General features: G+C 47.1%; 1 protein-coding gene across 1 annotated transcript; it reads left to right on the forward strand.

Moving 5' to 3' along the window:
- Nucleotides 1-2,102: 2,102 nt before the first annotated feature.
- LOC124021641 (zinc finger protein 391-like) lies at nt 2,103-5,806 on the forward strand. Its single transcript, XM_046336776.1, has 2 exons — nt 2,103-2,871; nt 4,873-5,806. Exons 1-2 carry the CDS (start codon nt 2,226-2,228, stop codon nt 5,517-5,519), a joined length of 1,293 nt encoding a protein of 430 aa, XP_046192732.1. The 5' UTR covers nt 2,103-2,225; the 3' UTR covers nt 5,520-5,806.
- Nucleotides 5,807-13,247: the final 7,441 nt, after the last annotated feature.

The following is a 13,247-nucleotide window of genomic DNA, read 5'->3' on the forward strand; positions in this document are numbered from 1 at the left end:
AAAAATCAGCCTCAGAAATTTCAGCCCAAATAAATGCTTCACAAAGTTCAAATAACAGACACATCTCAACATCATCGGTTCAGAGGAGACTGCGTGAATCAGGCCTTCATGGTCGAATTGCTGCAAGGAAACCACTAGTCAAGGACAGCAATTAGAAGAAGAGACTTGCTTGGGCCAAGAAACACGAGCAATGGACATTAGACCGGCGTCCTTTGGTCTGGTGTCCAAATTGGAGATTTTTGGTTCCAACCACTGTGTCTTTGTGATACGCGGTGTGGGTGAACAGATGATCTCTGCATGTGTGTTTCCCACCGTGAAGCATGGAGGAGGAGGTGTTATGGGGTTGGGGTGCTGTGCTGTGCTGGTGACACTGTCAGTGATCAGTGATTTATTTAGAATTCAAGGCAAACTTAGCCAGCATGGCTACCACAGCATTCTGCAGTGGTTTGGACTGGTTCACACTTAGCCAGCATGGCTACCACAGCATTCTGCAGCGGTACGCCACCCCGTCTGGTTTGGACTTAGTTGGACTATCATTTGTTTTTCAACAGGACGATGACCCACCACACCTCCAGGCTGTGTCAGGGCTATTTTACCAAGAAGGAGAGTTATGGAGTGCTGCATCAGATGACCTGGCCTCCACAATCCCTCGACCTCAACCATATTGGGGTGGCAGGGTTGCCTAGTGGTTAGAGCGTTGGACTAGTAACTGGAAGGTGGCAAGTTCGAATCCCCGAGCTGACAAGGTACAAATCTGTCGTTCTGCCCCTGAACAGGCAGTTAACCCATTGTTCCTAGGCCGTCATTGGAAATAAGAATTTGTTCTTAACTGACTTGCCTAGTAAAATTGTTCTATGTTGCTCTGTCTGTATGCTATGTCTTGCTTGTCCTATGTTGCTATGTCTTGCTTGTTCTATGGTGCTATTGTCTATATTGTAATTGTTTTTAATAACCTGCCCAGGGACTGCGGTTGAAAATTAGCCGGCTGGCTAAAACCGGCACTTTTACTGAAACGTTGATTAATGTGCACTGTCCCTGTAAAAATAAAATAAACTAAACTAAAATTGAGATGGTTTGCAGCTGTTTGAGAGAATGCCGAGAGGGTGGCTATTTGAAGAATCTCAAATATATTTTGATTTGTTTTACACTTTTTTGGTTACTACATGATTCCATATGTGTTTGATGTCTTCACTATTATCTACAATGTAGAAAACTGTAAAAAATAAAAAATAAAAAACTTGAATGAGTCAGTGTCCTAAAACTTTTGACTGGTAGTGTCTATATGTAGAAATATAGTAGAAAGAGGAGGAAGGGAAGCGCTACTAAGGTACACAATAGTACATTTTGGTAGATAGAAGGTGCTCTTTGGTAAAGAGGAAAAAAAAATCCGTATTTCAAACACAGACATGTAGTCAATAAATTCGGGACGTTTTGTATACGTGTAACAGTATAACTTTACGTCTGTCCCCTCGCCCATACCGGGGCGCGAACTAGGGACCCTCTGCGCACATTAACAACAGTCACCCATGAAGCATCGTTACCCATCGCCCCACAAAAGCTGCGGCTCTTGCTGAGCTTCAAGGTCTCAGAGCATGTGACGTCACCGATTGAAACGCTATTTAGCGCGCACCACCGCTAACTAGCTAGCCGTTTCACATCCGTTACATACGCTTGAATGATTCTAAATCATTTTCCAAATCAATTTGTTAAAAAAGGCCCTTTTCCATCATGTATGTTGATTTGTGTATTACATTTTTCCCCTAGTAAAATAAGGAGATTGTTAGTTAAAGGGCTTGTGAGTAAGCGTTTCACGGTAAGGTCTACAGCTGTTGTATTCGGCGAATTTGACAAATTAGATTGGATTTGATGGAGTGGATAATTGTGCTGCCCACTGACATTGTTTTCTAATCTGCGTTACCCACTCCAGTCAGCAGATGGCGATATGAGTATTTCAGGTGATTCTTCTTGCGTGACGTATAATCTAGTGGACGGGAGGCTGTAGACTACCGGATCAGCCACATCGGTAGCTACATAAAACCGAATAATTGGAGCTACTTTGACTATTTTGTGTATATTAATAGGTGTTTTAGACACTATTATTTGTATGTATATAGGAGTTAACTTAACGTACTTGTTCAATTTATTAATTTGTTCAGATTGATTTGATTCTGAGGTTAGCACTAGGCTAGTCGCTAATGCTACCTAGCTAGCTAACGTCCCTTACCATGAGCTCACTAAACTACTCGCCCCTTGCTAAAGAAGAGGATGTCTACTGGACGGAGAAAGGAGCTCTGGAGCTGAATGTTGTCGTAAAAGAAGAAGAAGCTTTCAGAATAAAAGAGGAGGGAATCACACCGACAGAAGAACAGGAGGATGTTAAAGTGAAAAAAGAGAAAAATATTTTTGGAGTGAAAGAGGAAGAGGAGATAGAGGCTGTCACGGTGGTAGAGGAGGAGGTAGAAGCTTTCAGAATCAAAAAGGAGGAAGAGGAGTCTGTTATAGTGAAAGAAGAGAAATATATTTTTGTAGTGAAAGAGGCAGATGTAGAAGCTTTAAGAATAAAAAAGGAGGAAGAGGAGGATGTTATTGTGAAAAAAAAGAAAGATATTTTTGGAGTGGAAGAGGGGATAGAGGCTGTCACAGTAAAAGAGGAAGGGGGGATAGAGGCTGTCACAGTGGAAGAGGAAGAGGAGATAGAGGCTGTCACAGAGGAAGAGGGAGAGGTAGAAGCTTTCAGAATTAAACAGGAGGAAGAGGAGGATATTATAGGGAAAGAAGTAGAAGAACCTTTTAGAGAGGAAGAGGACGATGTTTTGGGAGTGAAAGAGGAGGAAGGAGATGAAAAGGAGACTGAAGATCTGATTAACACCAGTGAGTATTGTCTTAAAAATGGGCATAGACTCTGTACTGTCTACACATGAATAGGTTGTTCAGTACTGTAGGAATTGTTAAAGGGCCAATCTGATTGGTACATGGACTTTTACATTAGTAATATTTAAGCTCTCGAAAACCCTTCTATGTATGTAGGGTTTTCAGCCATTACATTCACCCACATTTGGCTCCATGTAAACTACATTTCCGACGCTGTGCTCCAACACGCTGATGTGCCCGTTATAGTTCATGTCAGCGACAAAGATTATTTGAAATAGAAAAGAGACTGTAGCAGTTTTGCGCGGATCTAAACACTGTGTATGGTTCCAATTGTCGAACTAAACTTCCTCCCCAGTTAGCTTACACACAGGTGTTCGGAGCATGCTAAATATTCAAATCCTCATGGTCCCCCTCAGGTTCTCTAGCCGTCTAGTCCAGAGTCTGGGGGTATAGTAACTAAAGGCTCCCTCTCCATGCCTCTTGGTCCCCCTCAGGTTCTCTAGCCGTCTAGTCCAGAGTCTGGGGGTATAGTAACTAAAGGCTCCCTCTCCATGCCTCTTGGTCCCCCTCAGGTTCTCTAGCCGTCTAGTCCAGAGTCTGGGGGTATAGTAACTAAAGGCTCCCTCTCCATGCCTCTTGGTCCCCCTCAGGTTCTCTAGCCATCTAGTCCAGAGTCTGGGGGTATAGTAACTAAAGGCTCCCTCTCCATGCCTCTTGGTCCCCCTCAGGTTCTCTAGCCGTCTAGTCCAGAGTCTGGGGGTATAGTAACTAAAGGCTCCCTCTCCATGCCTCTTGGTCCTAGGCTTTGGGATAGTTAAAAGGCCAGAGGACCTGAGGGACCTACTGGGTACATCACTTAAAAACATGTCTGACATGTATTGGTGCTCAATCATGGATTGATTTAAAAACCAATAGAATAATTTAAAAAATTAATTCTAAAACTCACAGGCAGCCAGTACAGAGACCTTAAAATCAGTATGTTCTCTGTCTGGTCTTGGTCAGTACCTGTGCTGCAGCATACTGTATGCTTTGCAGTTGACCAAAGGCGTTCTTGGGTAGACCAGCCAGGAGAGCATTACAGTAGTCAAGCCTGCTTGTAATAAATGCATGGATGAGTCTCTCTGTATCAGCCTGAGATCACATAAGAAGTGCAGTGATTAAAACTGTCACCTGATACAGGATGCAGTGATTTAAACTGTCACCTGTGATAAAAAGAAGGGCGCCAAGGTAGACGGCATCCGGAGGGTTTAAGAGTATTATCTGCTGCATTCTGGTAAATGGCGCCCACCATAGTCAAGAATGGCAGGAAAGTTGTCATCTGCTTCATGCTCTTTGTGGAGAGGCCAAGATGTATTTCTAAAATGAAGAAGTCTGCTTTACATTGGAGCTATACTTCTAGAACCCGCTCGATGAGAGAAACCATCCAATCGGTGAATACGTAGCTCATCTGAGACATGTTAACTATCACTGTTGTGGTTGTCTCACCAAGCTACCTTAAGATGGATGCACTAACTGAGGGAAACTGTATTTACTATCACTGTTGTGGTTGTCTCACCTAGCTACCTTAAGATGGATGCACGAACAAGTTGCTCTGAATAGTGACCATACTATTCCCTTAAAGCCACACAGTGTAAAATACATGGGTCATGTGAACAATGGAGCACATGCAACACATGCTAAGAGACAATGGAGCACATACATCACATGCTAAGAGACAATGGAGCACATGCATCACATGCTAAGAGACAATGGAGCACATGCATCACATGCTAAGAGACAATGGAGCACATACATCACATGCTAAGAGACAATGGAGCACATGCATCACATGCTAAGAGACAATGGAGCACATGCATCACATGCTAAGAGACAATGGAGAACATGCTAAGAGCACTTGACTGTAAGTCTCTCTGGATAAGAGGGTCTGACTAAATTACTAAAATGTATGTGGAGATTCCATGCAGGTCTCCCTGTTTTAACCACTCTGTTTGTATTTGGCAGAAGAGAGACCCGACTCAGAGGAACCAGAGACGTCTGAACCAACGAGACGACACCACTGTTCCCAGTGTGAAAAGAGTTTTAACCATTTAGGGAATCTTAAAAACCACAAGAGAACACACGCAGAGAAGAAGTCTTACAACTGCTCTCAGTGTGGAATGAGTTTTACCCGGTTAGGGAACCTAAAATCACATGAGAGAATACACACAGGAGATAAGCCTTACCACTGCTTCCAGTGTGGAAAGAGATTTATCGAGCCAGCACAACTGAAAGTTCATTGGAGAAAACACACAGGGGAAAAACCATTCCAATGCTCTCAGTGTGGAAATACATTTTCCCGATCAGGGGACATGAAATCACACGAGAGAACACACACAGGGGAAAAGCCTTACCACTGTTCCCATTGTGAAAAGAGTTTCAGTTGGTCAGGGCAACTGAAAGAGCATAAGAGAATACACACTGGTGAAAAGCCATTCCAATGCTCGCAGTGTGGAAAGAGTTTTACTCGGATTGGGAACCTGAGAACACATGAGAGAATACACACAGGAGAGAAGCCTTTCAAATGCTCTCGGTGTGGAAAGAGTTTTACCCAATTAAGGAGCCTGAAAAGTCATGAGAGGGCACACACAGGGGAGAAGCCTTTCCAATGATCTCAGTGTGGAAAGAGTTTTACCCAATTAATGGTCCTGAAAGAGCATGAGAGAATACATACTCCTTATGTCACTACTCATTGTGGAAATACATGTTCTGGCTTATGGTTTTGACTGAGAATTTGTGTTTTTGTCATGAAATCTAATTGTATATATTTTATCATACTCACAAATAGGTCTACATTTGTTTTTTTATTTTTGAGATTCTTCAAAGTAGGGTGGAACCCTTTGCCTTGATGACAGCTTTGCACACTCTTGGCATTCTCTCAACCAGCTTCATGACGTAATCACCTGGAATGCATTTCGATTACAGGTGTGCCTTGTTAAGTTAATTTGTGGAATTTCTTTCCTTCTTAATGCGTTTGAGCCAATCAGTTGTGTTGTGACAAGGTAGGGGTGGTATACAGAAGATATGGTATATTGGGTAAAAGACCAAGTCCATATTATGTCAAGAACAGCTCAAATAAGCAAAGAGAAACGACAATCCATCATTACTTTAAGACATGAAGGTCAATCAGGAAAATTAAGAACTTTGAAAGATTCTTCAAGTACAGTCGCAAAAAACATCAGGCGCTATGAGGAAACTGGCTCTCATGAGAACTGCCACAGGAAGACGCCGAGTTACCACAGCTGCAGAGGATAAATTCATTAGAGTTAACTGCACCTCAGATTGCAGCCCAAATACAGAGTTACCCAAGTATGTTTCACAGCATCATCGGACTGAGCTTGTTGTCATTGCAGGCAATCTCAATGCTGTGTGTTACAGGGAAGACATCCTCCTCCCTCATGTGGTACCCTTCCTGCAGGCTCATCCTGACATGACCCTCCAGCATGACAATGCCACCAATCATACTGCTCGTTCTGTGCGTGATTTCCTGCAAGACAGGAATATCAGTGTTCTGCCTCTCAATCCTCATTGAGCACGTCTGGGACTTGTTGGATCGAAGGGTGATGGCTAGGGCCATTCCCCCCAGAAATGTCCGGGAACTTGCAGGTGCCTTGGTGGAAGAGTGGGGTAACATCTCACAGCAAGAACTGGCAAATCTGGTGCAGTCCATGAGGAGGAGATGCACTGCAGTACTTAATGCAGCTGGTGGCCACAGCAGATACAGACTGTTACTTTTGATTTTGACCCCCCATTTGGTCAGGGACACATTATTCCATTTATGTTAGTCACACGTCTGTGGAACTTGTTCAGTTTATGTCTCGGTTGTTAAATCTTGTTATGTTCATACAAATATTTACTTTAGTTAAGTTTGCTGAAAATAAACTCAGTTGACAGTGAGAGGATGTTTCTTTTTTTCGCTGAGTATATTTTACAATGTAGAAAATAAAGAGAAACCCTTGAATGAGGAGGTGTCAAGTTTTGACTGGTCCTGTATATATATAAGCTTGTAGTTTAGTAGGATGGAGGCTCCATAGCTGTATGGATCTGTAACTACTACAGTGTAGTTTATTAGGATGGAGGCTCCATAGCTGAATGGATCTGTAACTGCTACAGGGGAACAGCCCCTACACTGCTATATGATGGTGTAGAGGAGGGGGGGGGGACAGCCCCTACACTGATATATGATGGTGTAGAGGAGGGGGACAGCCCCTACACTGATATATGATGGTGTAGTGGAGGGGAACAGCCCATACACTGATATATGATGGTGTAGTGGAGGGGAACAGCCCCTACACTGATATATGATGGTGTAGTGGAGGGGAACAGCCCCTACACTGATATATGATGGTGTAGTGGAGGGGAACAGCTCCTACACTGATATATGATGGTGTAGAGGAGGGGGAACAGCCCCTACACTGATATATGATGGTGTAGTGGAGGGGGACAGCCCCTACACTGATATATGATGGTGTAGAGGAGGGGGAACAGCCCCTACACTGATATATGATGGTGTAGTGGAGGGGAACAGCCCCTACACTGATATATGATGGTGTAGAGGAGGGGGAACAGCCCCTACACCCCTACACTGATATATGATGGTGTAGAGGAGGGGGACAGCCCCTACACTGATATATGATGGTGTAGAGGGGGGGGACAGCCCCTACACTGATATATGATGGTGTAGAGGAGGGGGGGGGGACAGCCCCTACACTGATATATGATGGTGTAGAGGAGGGGGGGACAGCCCCTACACTGCTATATGATGGTGTAGAGGAGGGGGGGACAGCCCCTACACTGATATATGATGGTGTAGTGGAGGGGAACAGCCCCTACAATGATATATGATGGTGTAGAGGGGGAACAGCCCCTACACTGATATATGATGGTGTAGTGGAGGGGAACAGCCCCTACACTGATATATGATGGTGTAGTGGAGGGGAACAGCCCCTACACTGATATATGATGGTGTAGTGGAGGGGGACAGCCCCTACACTGATATATGATGGTGTAGTGGGGGGACAGCCCCTACACTGATATATGATGGTGTAGTGGAGGGGGACAGCCCCTACACTGATATATGATGGTGTAGAGGGGGGACAGCCCCTACACTGATATATGATGGAGGGGGTGATATAGATGGAGTGGGGGAACAGCCCCTACACTGATATATGATGGTGTAGTGGAGGGGAACAGCCCCTACACTGATATATGATGGTGTAGAGGAGGGGACAGCCCCTACACTGATATATGATGGTGTAGTGGAGGGAACAGCCCCTACACTGATATATGATGGTGTAGAGGAGGGGGGACAGCCCCTACACTGATATATGATGGTGTAGTGGAGGGGAACAGCCCTACACTGATATATGATGGTGTAGTGGAGGGGAACAGCCCCTACACTGATATATGATGGTGTAGAGGAGGGGGGGGAACAGCCCCTACACTGATATATGATGGTGTAGAGGAGGGGGAACAGCCCCTACACTGATATATGATGGTGTAGAGGAGGGGGGGGACAGCCCCTACACTGATATATGATGGTGTATAGCCCCTATACTGATATATGATGGTGTAGAGGAGGGGGGAACACCCCTACACTGATATATGATGGTGTAGAGGAGGGGGGACAGCCCCTACACTGATATATGATGGTGTAGTGGAGGTGAACAGCCCCTACACTGATATATGATGGTGTAGTGGAGGGGGGGGGACAGCCCCTACACTGATATATGATTTGGTGACTTACAGCCATGTGTGCATACATTCTACGTATGGGTGGTCCCGGGGATCGAACCCACTACCCTGGCGTTACAAGCGCCATGACCAACCCTACACTGATATATGATGGTGTAGTGGAGGGGGGGACAGCCCCTACACTGATATATGATGGTGTAGTGGAGGGGAACAGCCCCTACACTGATATATGATGGTGTAGAGGAGGGGGGACAGCCCCTACACTGATATATGATGGATCGGAGGGGGGGGGACAGCCCCTACACTGATATATGATGGTGTAGTGGAGGGGGAACAGCCCCTACACTGATATATGATGGTGTAGTGGAGGGGAACAGCCCCTACACTGATATATGATGGTGTAGAGGAGGGGGGGGAACAGCCCCTACACTGATATATGATGGTGTAGTGGATGGGGGGAACAGCCCCTACACTGATATATGATGGTGTAGAGGAGGGGAGGGGAACAGCCCCTACACTGATATATGATGGTGTAGAGGAGGGGGGGGCAGCCACTACACTGATATATGATGGTGTAGAGGAGGGGGGGGACAGCCACTACACTGATATATGATGGTGTAGTGGGGGGGACAGCCACTACACTGATATATGATGGTGTAGAGGAGGGGAACAGCCCCTACACTGATATATGATGGTGTAGTGGAGGGGAACAGCCCCTACACTGATATATGATGGTGTAGAGGAGGGGAAAAGCCCCTACACTGATATATGATGGTGTAGAGGAGGGGAACAGCCCCTACACTGATATATGATGGTGTAGAGGAGGGGGGGGAACAGCCCCTACACTGATATATGATGGTGTAGAGGAGGGAACAGCCCCTACACTGATATATGATGGTGTAGTGGAGGGGAACAGCCCCTACACTGATATATGATGGTGTAGAGGGGGGAACAGCCCCTACACTGATATATGATGTGTAGAGGAGGGGGGTACACTGATATATGATGGTGTAGTGGAGGGGGAACAGCCCCTATACTGATATATGATGGTGTAGTGGAGGGGAACAGCCCCTACACTGATATATGATGGTGTAGAGGAGCAGCCCCTACACTGATATATGATGGTGTAGTGGAGGGGGAACAGCCCCTACACTGATATATGATGGTGTAGAGGAGGGGGGGAACAGCCCCTACACTGATATATGATGGTGTAGAGGAGGGGGGGGAACAGCCCCTACACTGATATATGATGGTGTGAGCCCCTACACTGATATATGATGGTGTAGAGGAGGGGGGGGACAGCCCCTACACTGATATATGATGGTGTAGAGGAGGGAACAGCCCCTACACTGATATATGATGGTGTAGAGGAGGGGGAACAGCCCCTACACTGATATATGATGGTGTAGAGGAGGGGGGGAACAGCCCCTACACTGATATATGATGGTGTAGAGGAGGGGGGGACAGCCCCTACACTGATATATGATGGTGTATCGGAGGGGGGGACAGCCCCTACACTGATATATGATGGTGTAGTGGAGGGAACAGCCCCTACACTGATATATGATGGTGTAGTGGAGGGGAACAGCCCCTACACTGATATATGATGGTGTAGAGGAGGGGGGGAACAGCCCCTACACTGATATATGATGGTGTAGTGGATGGGGGGAACAGCCCCTACACTGATATATGATGGTGTAGAGGAGGGGAGGGGGAACAGCCCTACACTGATATATGATGGTGTAGAGGAGGGGGGGGCAGCCACTACACTGATATATGATGGTGTAGAGGAGGGGGGGACAGCCACTACACTGATATATGATGGTGTAGAGGAGGGGGGGACAGCCACTACACTGATATATGATGGTGTAGAGGAGGGGAACAGCCCCTACACTGATATATGATGGTGTAGTGGAGGGGAACAGCCCCTACACTGATATATGATGGTGTAGAGGAGGGGAAAAGCCCCTACACTGATATATGATGGTGTAGAGGAGGGGAACAGCCCCTACACTGATATATGATGGTGTAGAGGAGGGGGAGGGGAACAGCCCCTACACTGATATATGATGGTGTAGAGGAGGGGAACAGCCCCTACACTGATATATGATGGTGTAGTGGAGGGGAACAGCCCCTACACTGATATATGATGGTGTAGAGGAGGGGAACAGCCCCTACACTGATATATGATGGTGTAGTGGAGGGGAACAGCCCCTACACTGATATATGATGGTGTAGAGGAGGGGGAACAGCCCCTACACTGATATATGATGGTGTAGAGGAGGGGAACAGCCCCTACACTGATATATGATGGTGTAGAGGAGGGGGGGGGACAGCCCCTACACTGATATATGATGGTGTAGTGGAGGGGGAACAGCCCCTATACTGATATATGATGGTGTAGTGGAGGGGAACAGCCCTACACTGATATATGATGGTGTAGAGGAGGGAACAGCCCCTACACTGATATATGATGGTGTAGTGGAGGGGGGGGAACAGCCCCTACACTGATATATGATGGTGTAGAGGAGGGGGGAACAGCCCCTACACTGATATATGATGGTGTAGAGGAGGGGGGGAACAGCCCCTACACTGATATATGATGGTGTAGAGGAGGGGGGACAGCCCCTACACTGATATATGATGGTGTAGAGGAGGGGGGGGACAGCCCTACACTGATATATGATGGTGTAGAGGAGGGGGGGAACAGCCCCTACACTGATATATGATGGTGTAGAGGAGGGGGGAACAGCCCCTACACTGATATATGATGGTGTAGAGGAGGGGAGGGGACAGCCCCTACACTGATATATGATGGTGTAGAGGAGGGGGGGGGACAGCCCCTACACTGATATATGATGGTGTAGAGGAGGGGGGGACAGCCCCTACACTGATATATGATGGTGTAGTGGGGGGGAACAGCCCCTACACTGATATATGATGGTGTAGCCCCTACACTGATATATGATGGTGTAGTGGGGGAACAGCCCATACACTGATATATGATGGTGTAGTGGAGGGGGTAACAGCCCCCACTGATATATGATGGTGTAGTGGAGGGGAACAGCCCCTACACTGATATATGATGGTGTAGAGGAGGGGGGGGACAGCCCCTACACTGATATATGATGGTGTAGTGGAGGGGAACAGCCCCTACACTGATATATGATGGTGTAGAGGAGGGGGGGAACAGCCCCTACACTGATATATGATGGTGTAGTGGAGGGGAACAGCCCCTACACTGATATATGATGGTGTAGTGGAGGGGAACAGCCCCTACACTGATATATGATGGTGTAGTGGAGGGGGGGGACAGCCCCTACACTGATATATGATGGTGTAGAGGAGGGGAACAGCCCATACACTGATATATGATGGTGTAGAGGAGGGGGGGCACAGCCCCTACACTGATATATGATGGTGTAGTGGAGGGGGAACAGCCCCTACACTGATATATGATGGTGTAGTGGAGGGGGGGAACAGCCCCTACACTGATATATGATGGTGTAGTGGAGGGGAACAGCCCCTACACTGATATATGATGGTGTAGAGGAGGGGAGGGGAACAGCCCCTACACTGATATATGATGGTGTAGTGGAGGGGGGAACAGCCCCTACACTGATATATGATGGTGTAGAGGAGGGGGGGACAGCCCCTACACTGATATATGATGGTGTAGTGGAGGGGGGAACAGCCCCTACACTGATATATGATGGTGTAGAGGAGGGAACAGCCCCTACACTGGGGGGAACAGCCCCTACACTGATATATGATGGTGTAGTGGAGGGGAACAGCCCCTACACTGATATATGATGGTGTAGTGGAGGGGGGAACAGCCCCTACACTGATATATGATGGTGTAGAGGAGGGGGGGAACAGCCCCTACACTGATATATGATGGTGTAGTGGAGGGGGGAACAGCCCCTACACTGATATATGATGGTGTAGAGGAGGGGGGGGAACAGCCCCTACACTGATATATGATGGTGTAGAGGAGGGGGGAACAGCCCCTACACTGATATATGATGGTGTAGAGGAGGGGGGGGGGAACAGCCCCTACACTGATATATGATGGTGTACTGATATATGATGGTGTAGAGGAGGGGGGACAGCCCCTACACTGATATATGATGGTGTAGAGGATATATGGTGTAGTGGGGGAACAGCCCCTACACTGATATATGATGGTGTAGAGGAGGGGGGGGGGAACAGCCCCTACACTGATATATGATGGTGCCCATACACTGATATATGATGGGTAGGGGGTAACAGCCCCTACACTGATATATGATGGTGTAGTGGAGGGGAACAGCCCCTACACTGATATATGATGGTGTAGAGGAGGGGGGGGACAGAACAGCCCCTACACTGATATATGATGGTGTAGAGGAGGGGGAACAGCCCCTACACTGATATATGATGGTGTAGTGGAGGGGAACAGCCCCTACACTGGTGTAGTGGAGGGGAACAGCCCCTACACTGATATATGATGTTGTAGTGGAGGGGGGGACAGCCCCTACACTGATATATGATGGTGTAGAGGAGGGGAACAGCCCATACACTGATATATGATGGTGTAGAGGAGGGGAACAGCCCCTACACTGATATATGATGGTGTAGTGGAGGGGAACAGCCACTACACTGAT

Source organism: Oncorhynchus gorbuscha, unplaced genomic scaffold (genome assembly GCF_021184085.1).
Source record: "Oncorhynchus gorbuscha isolate QuinsamMale2020 ecotype Even-year unplaced genomic scaffold, OgorEven_v1.0 Un_scaffold_1156, whole genome shotgun sequence".
In the NCBI taxonomy this organism is placed as follows: Eukaryota; Metazoa; Chordata; class Actinopteri; order Salmoniformes; family Salmonidae; genus Oncorhynchus; species Oncorhynchus gorbuscha.

Excerpts from the sequence above, each read along its gene's own strand:
- LOC124021641 (XM_046336776.1), top strand. The coding sequence starts at position 2,226 with ATGAGCTCACTAAACTACTCGCCCCTTGCTAAAGAAGAGGATGTCTAC. Across the intron at positions 2,872-4,872 it reads TGAAGATCTGATTAACACCA|AAGAGAGACCCGACTCAGAG; the intron begins GTGAGTATTGTC and ends TGTATTTGGCAG.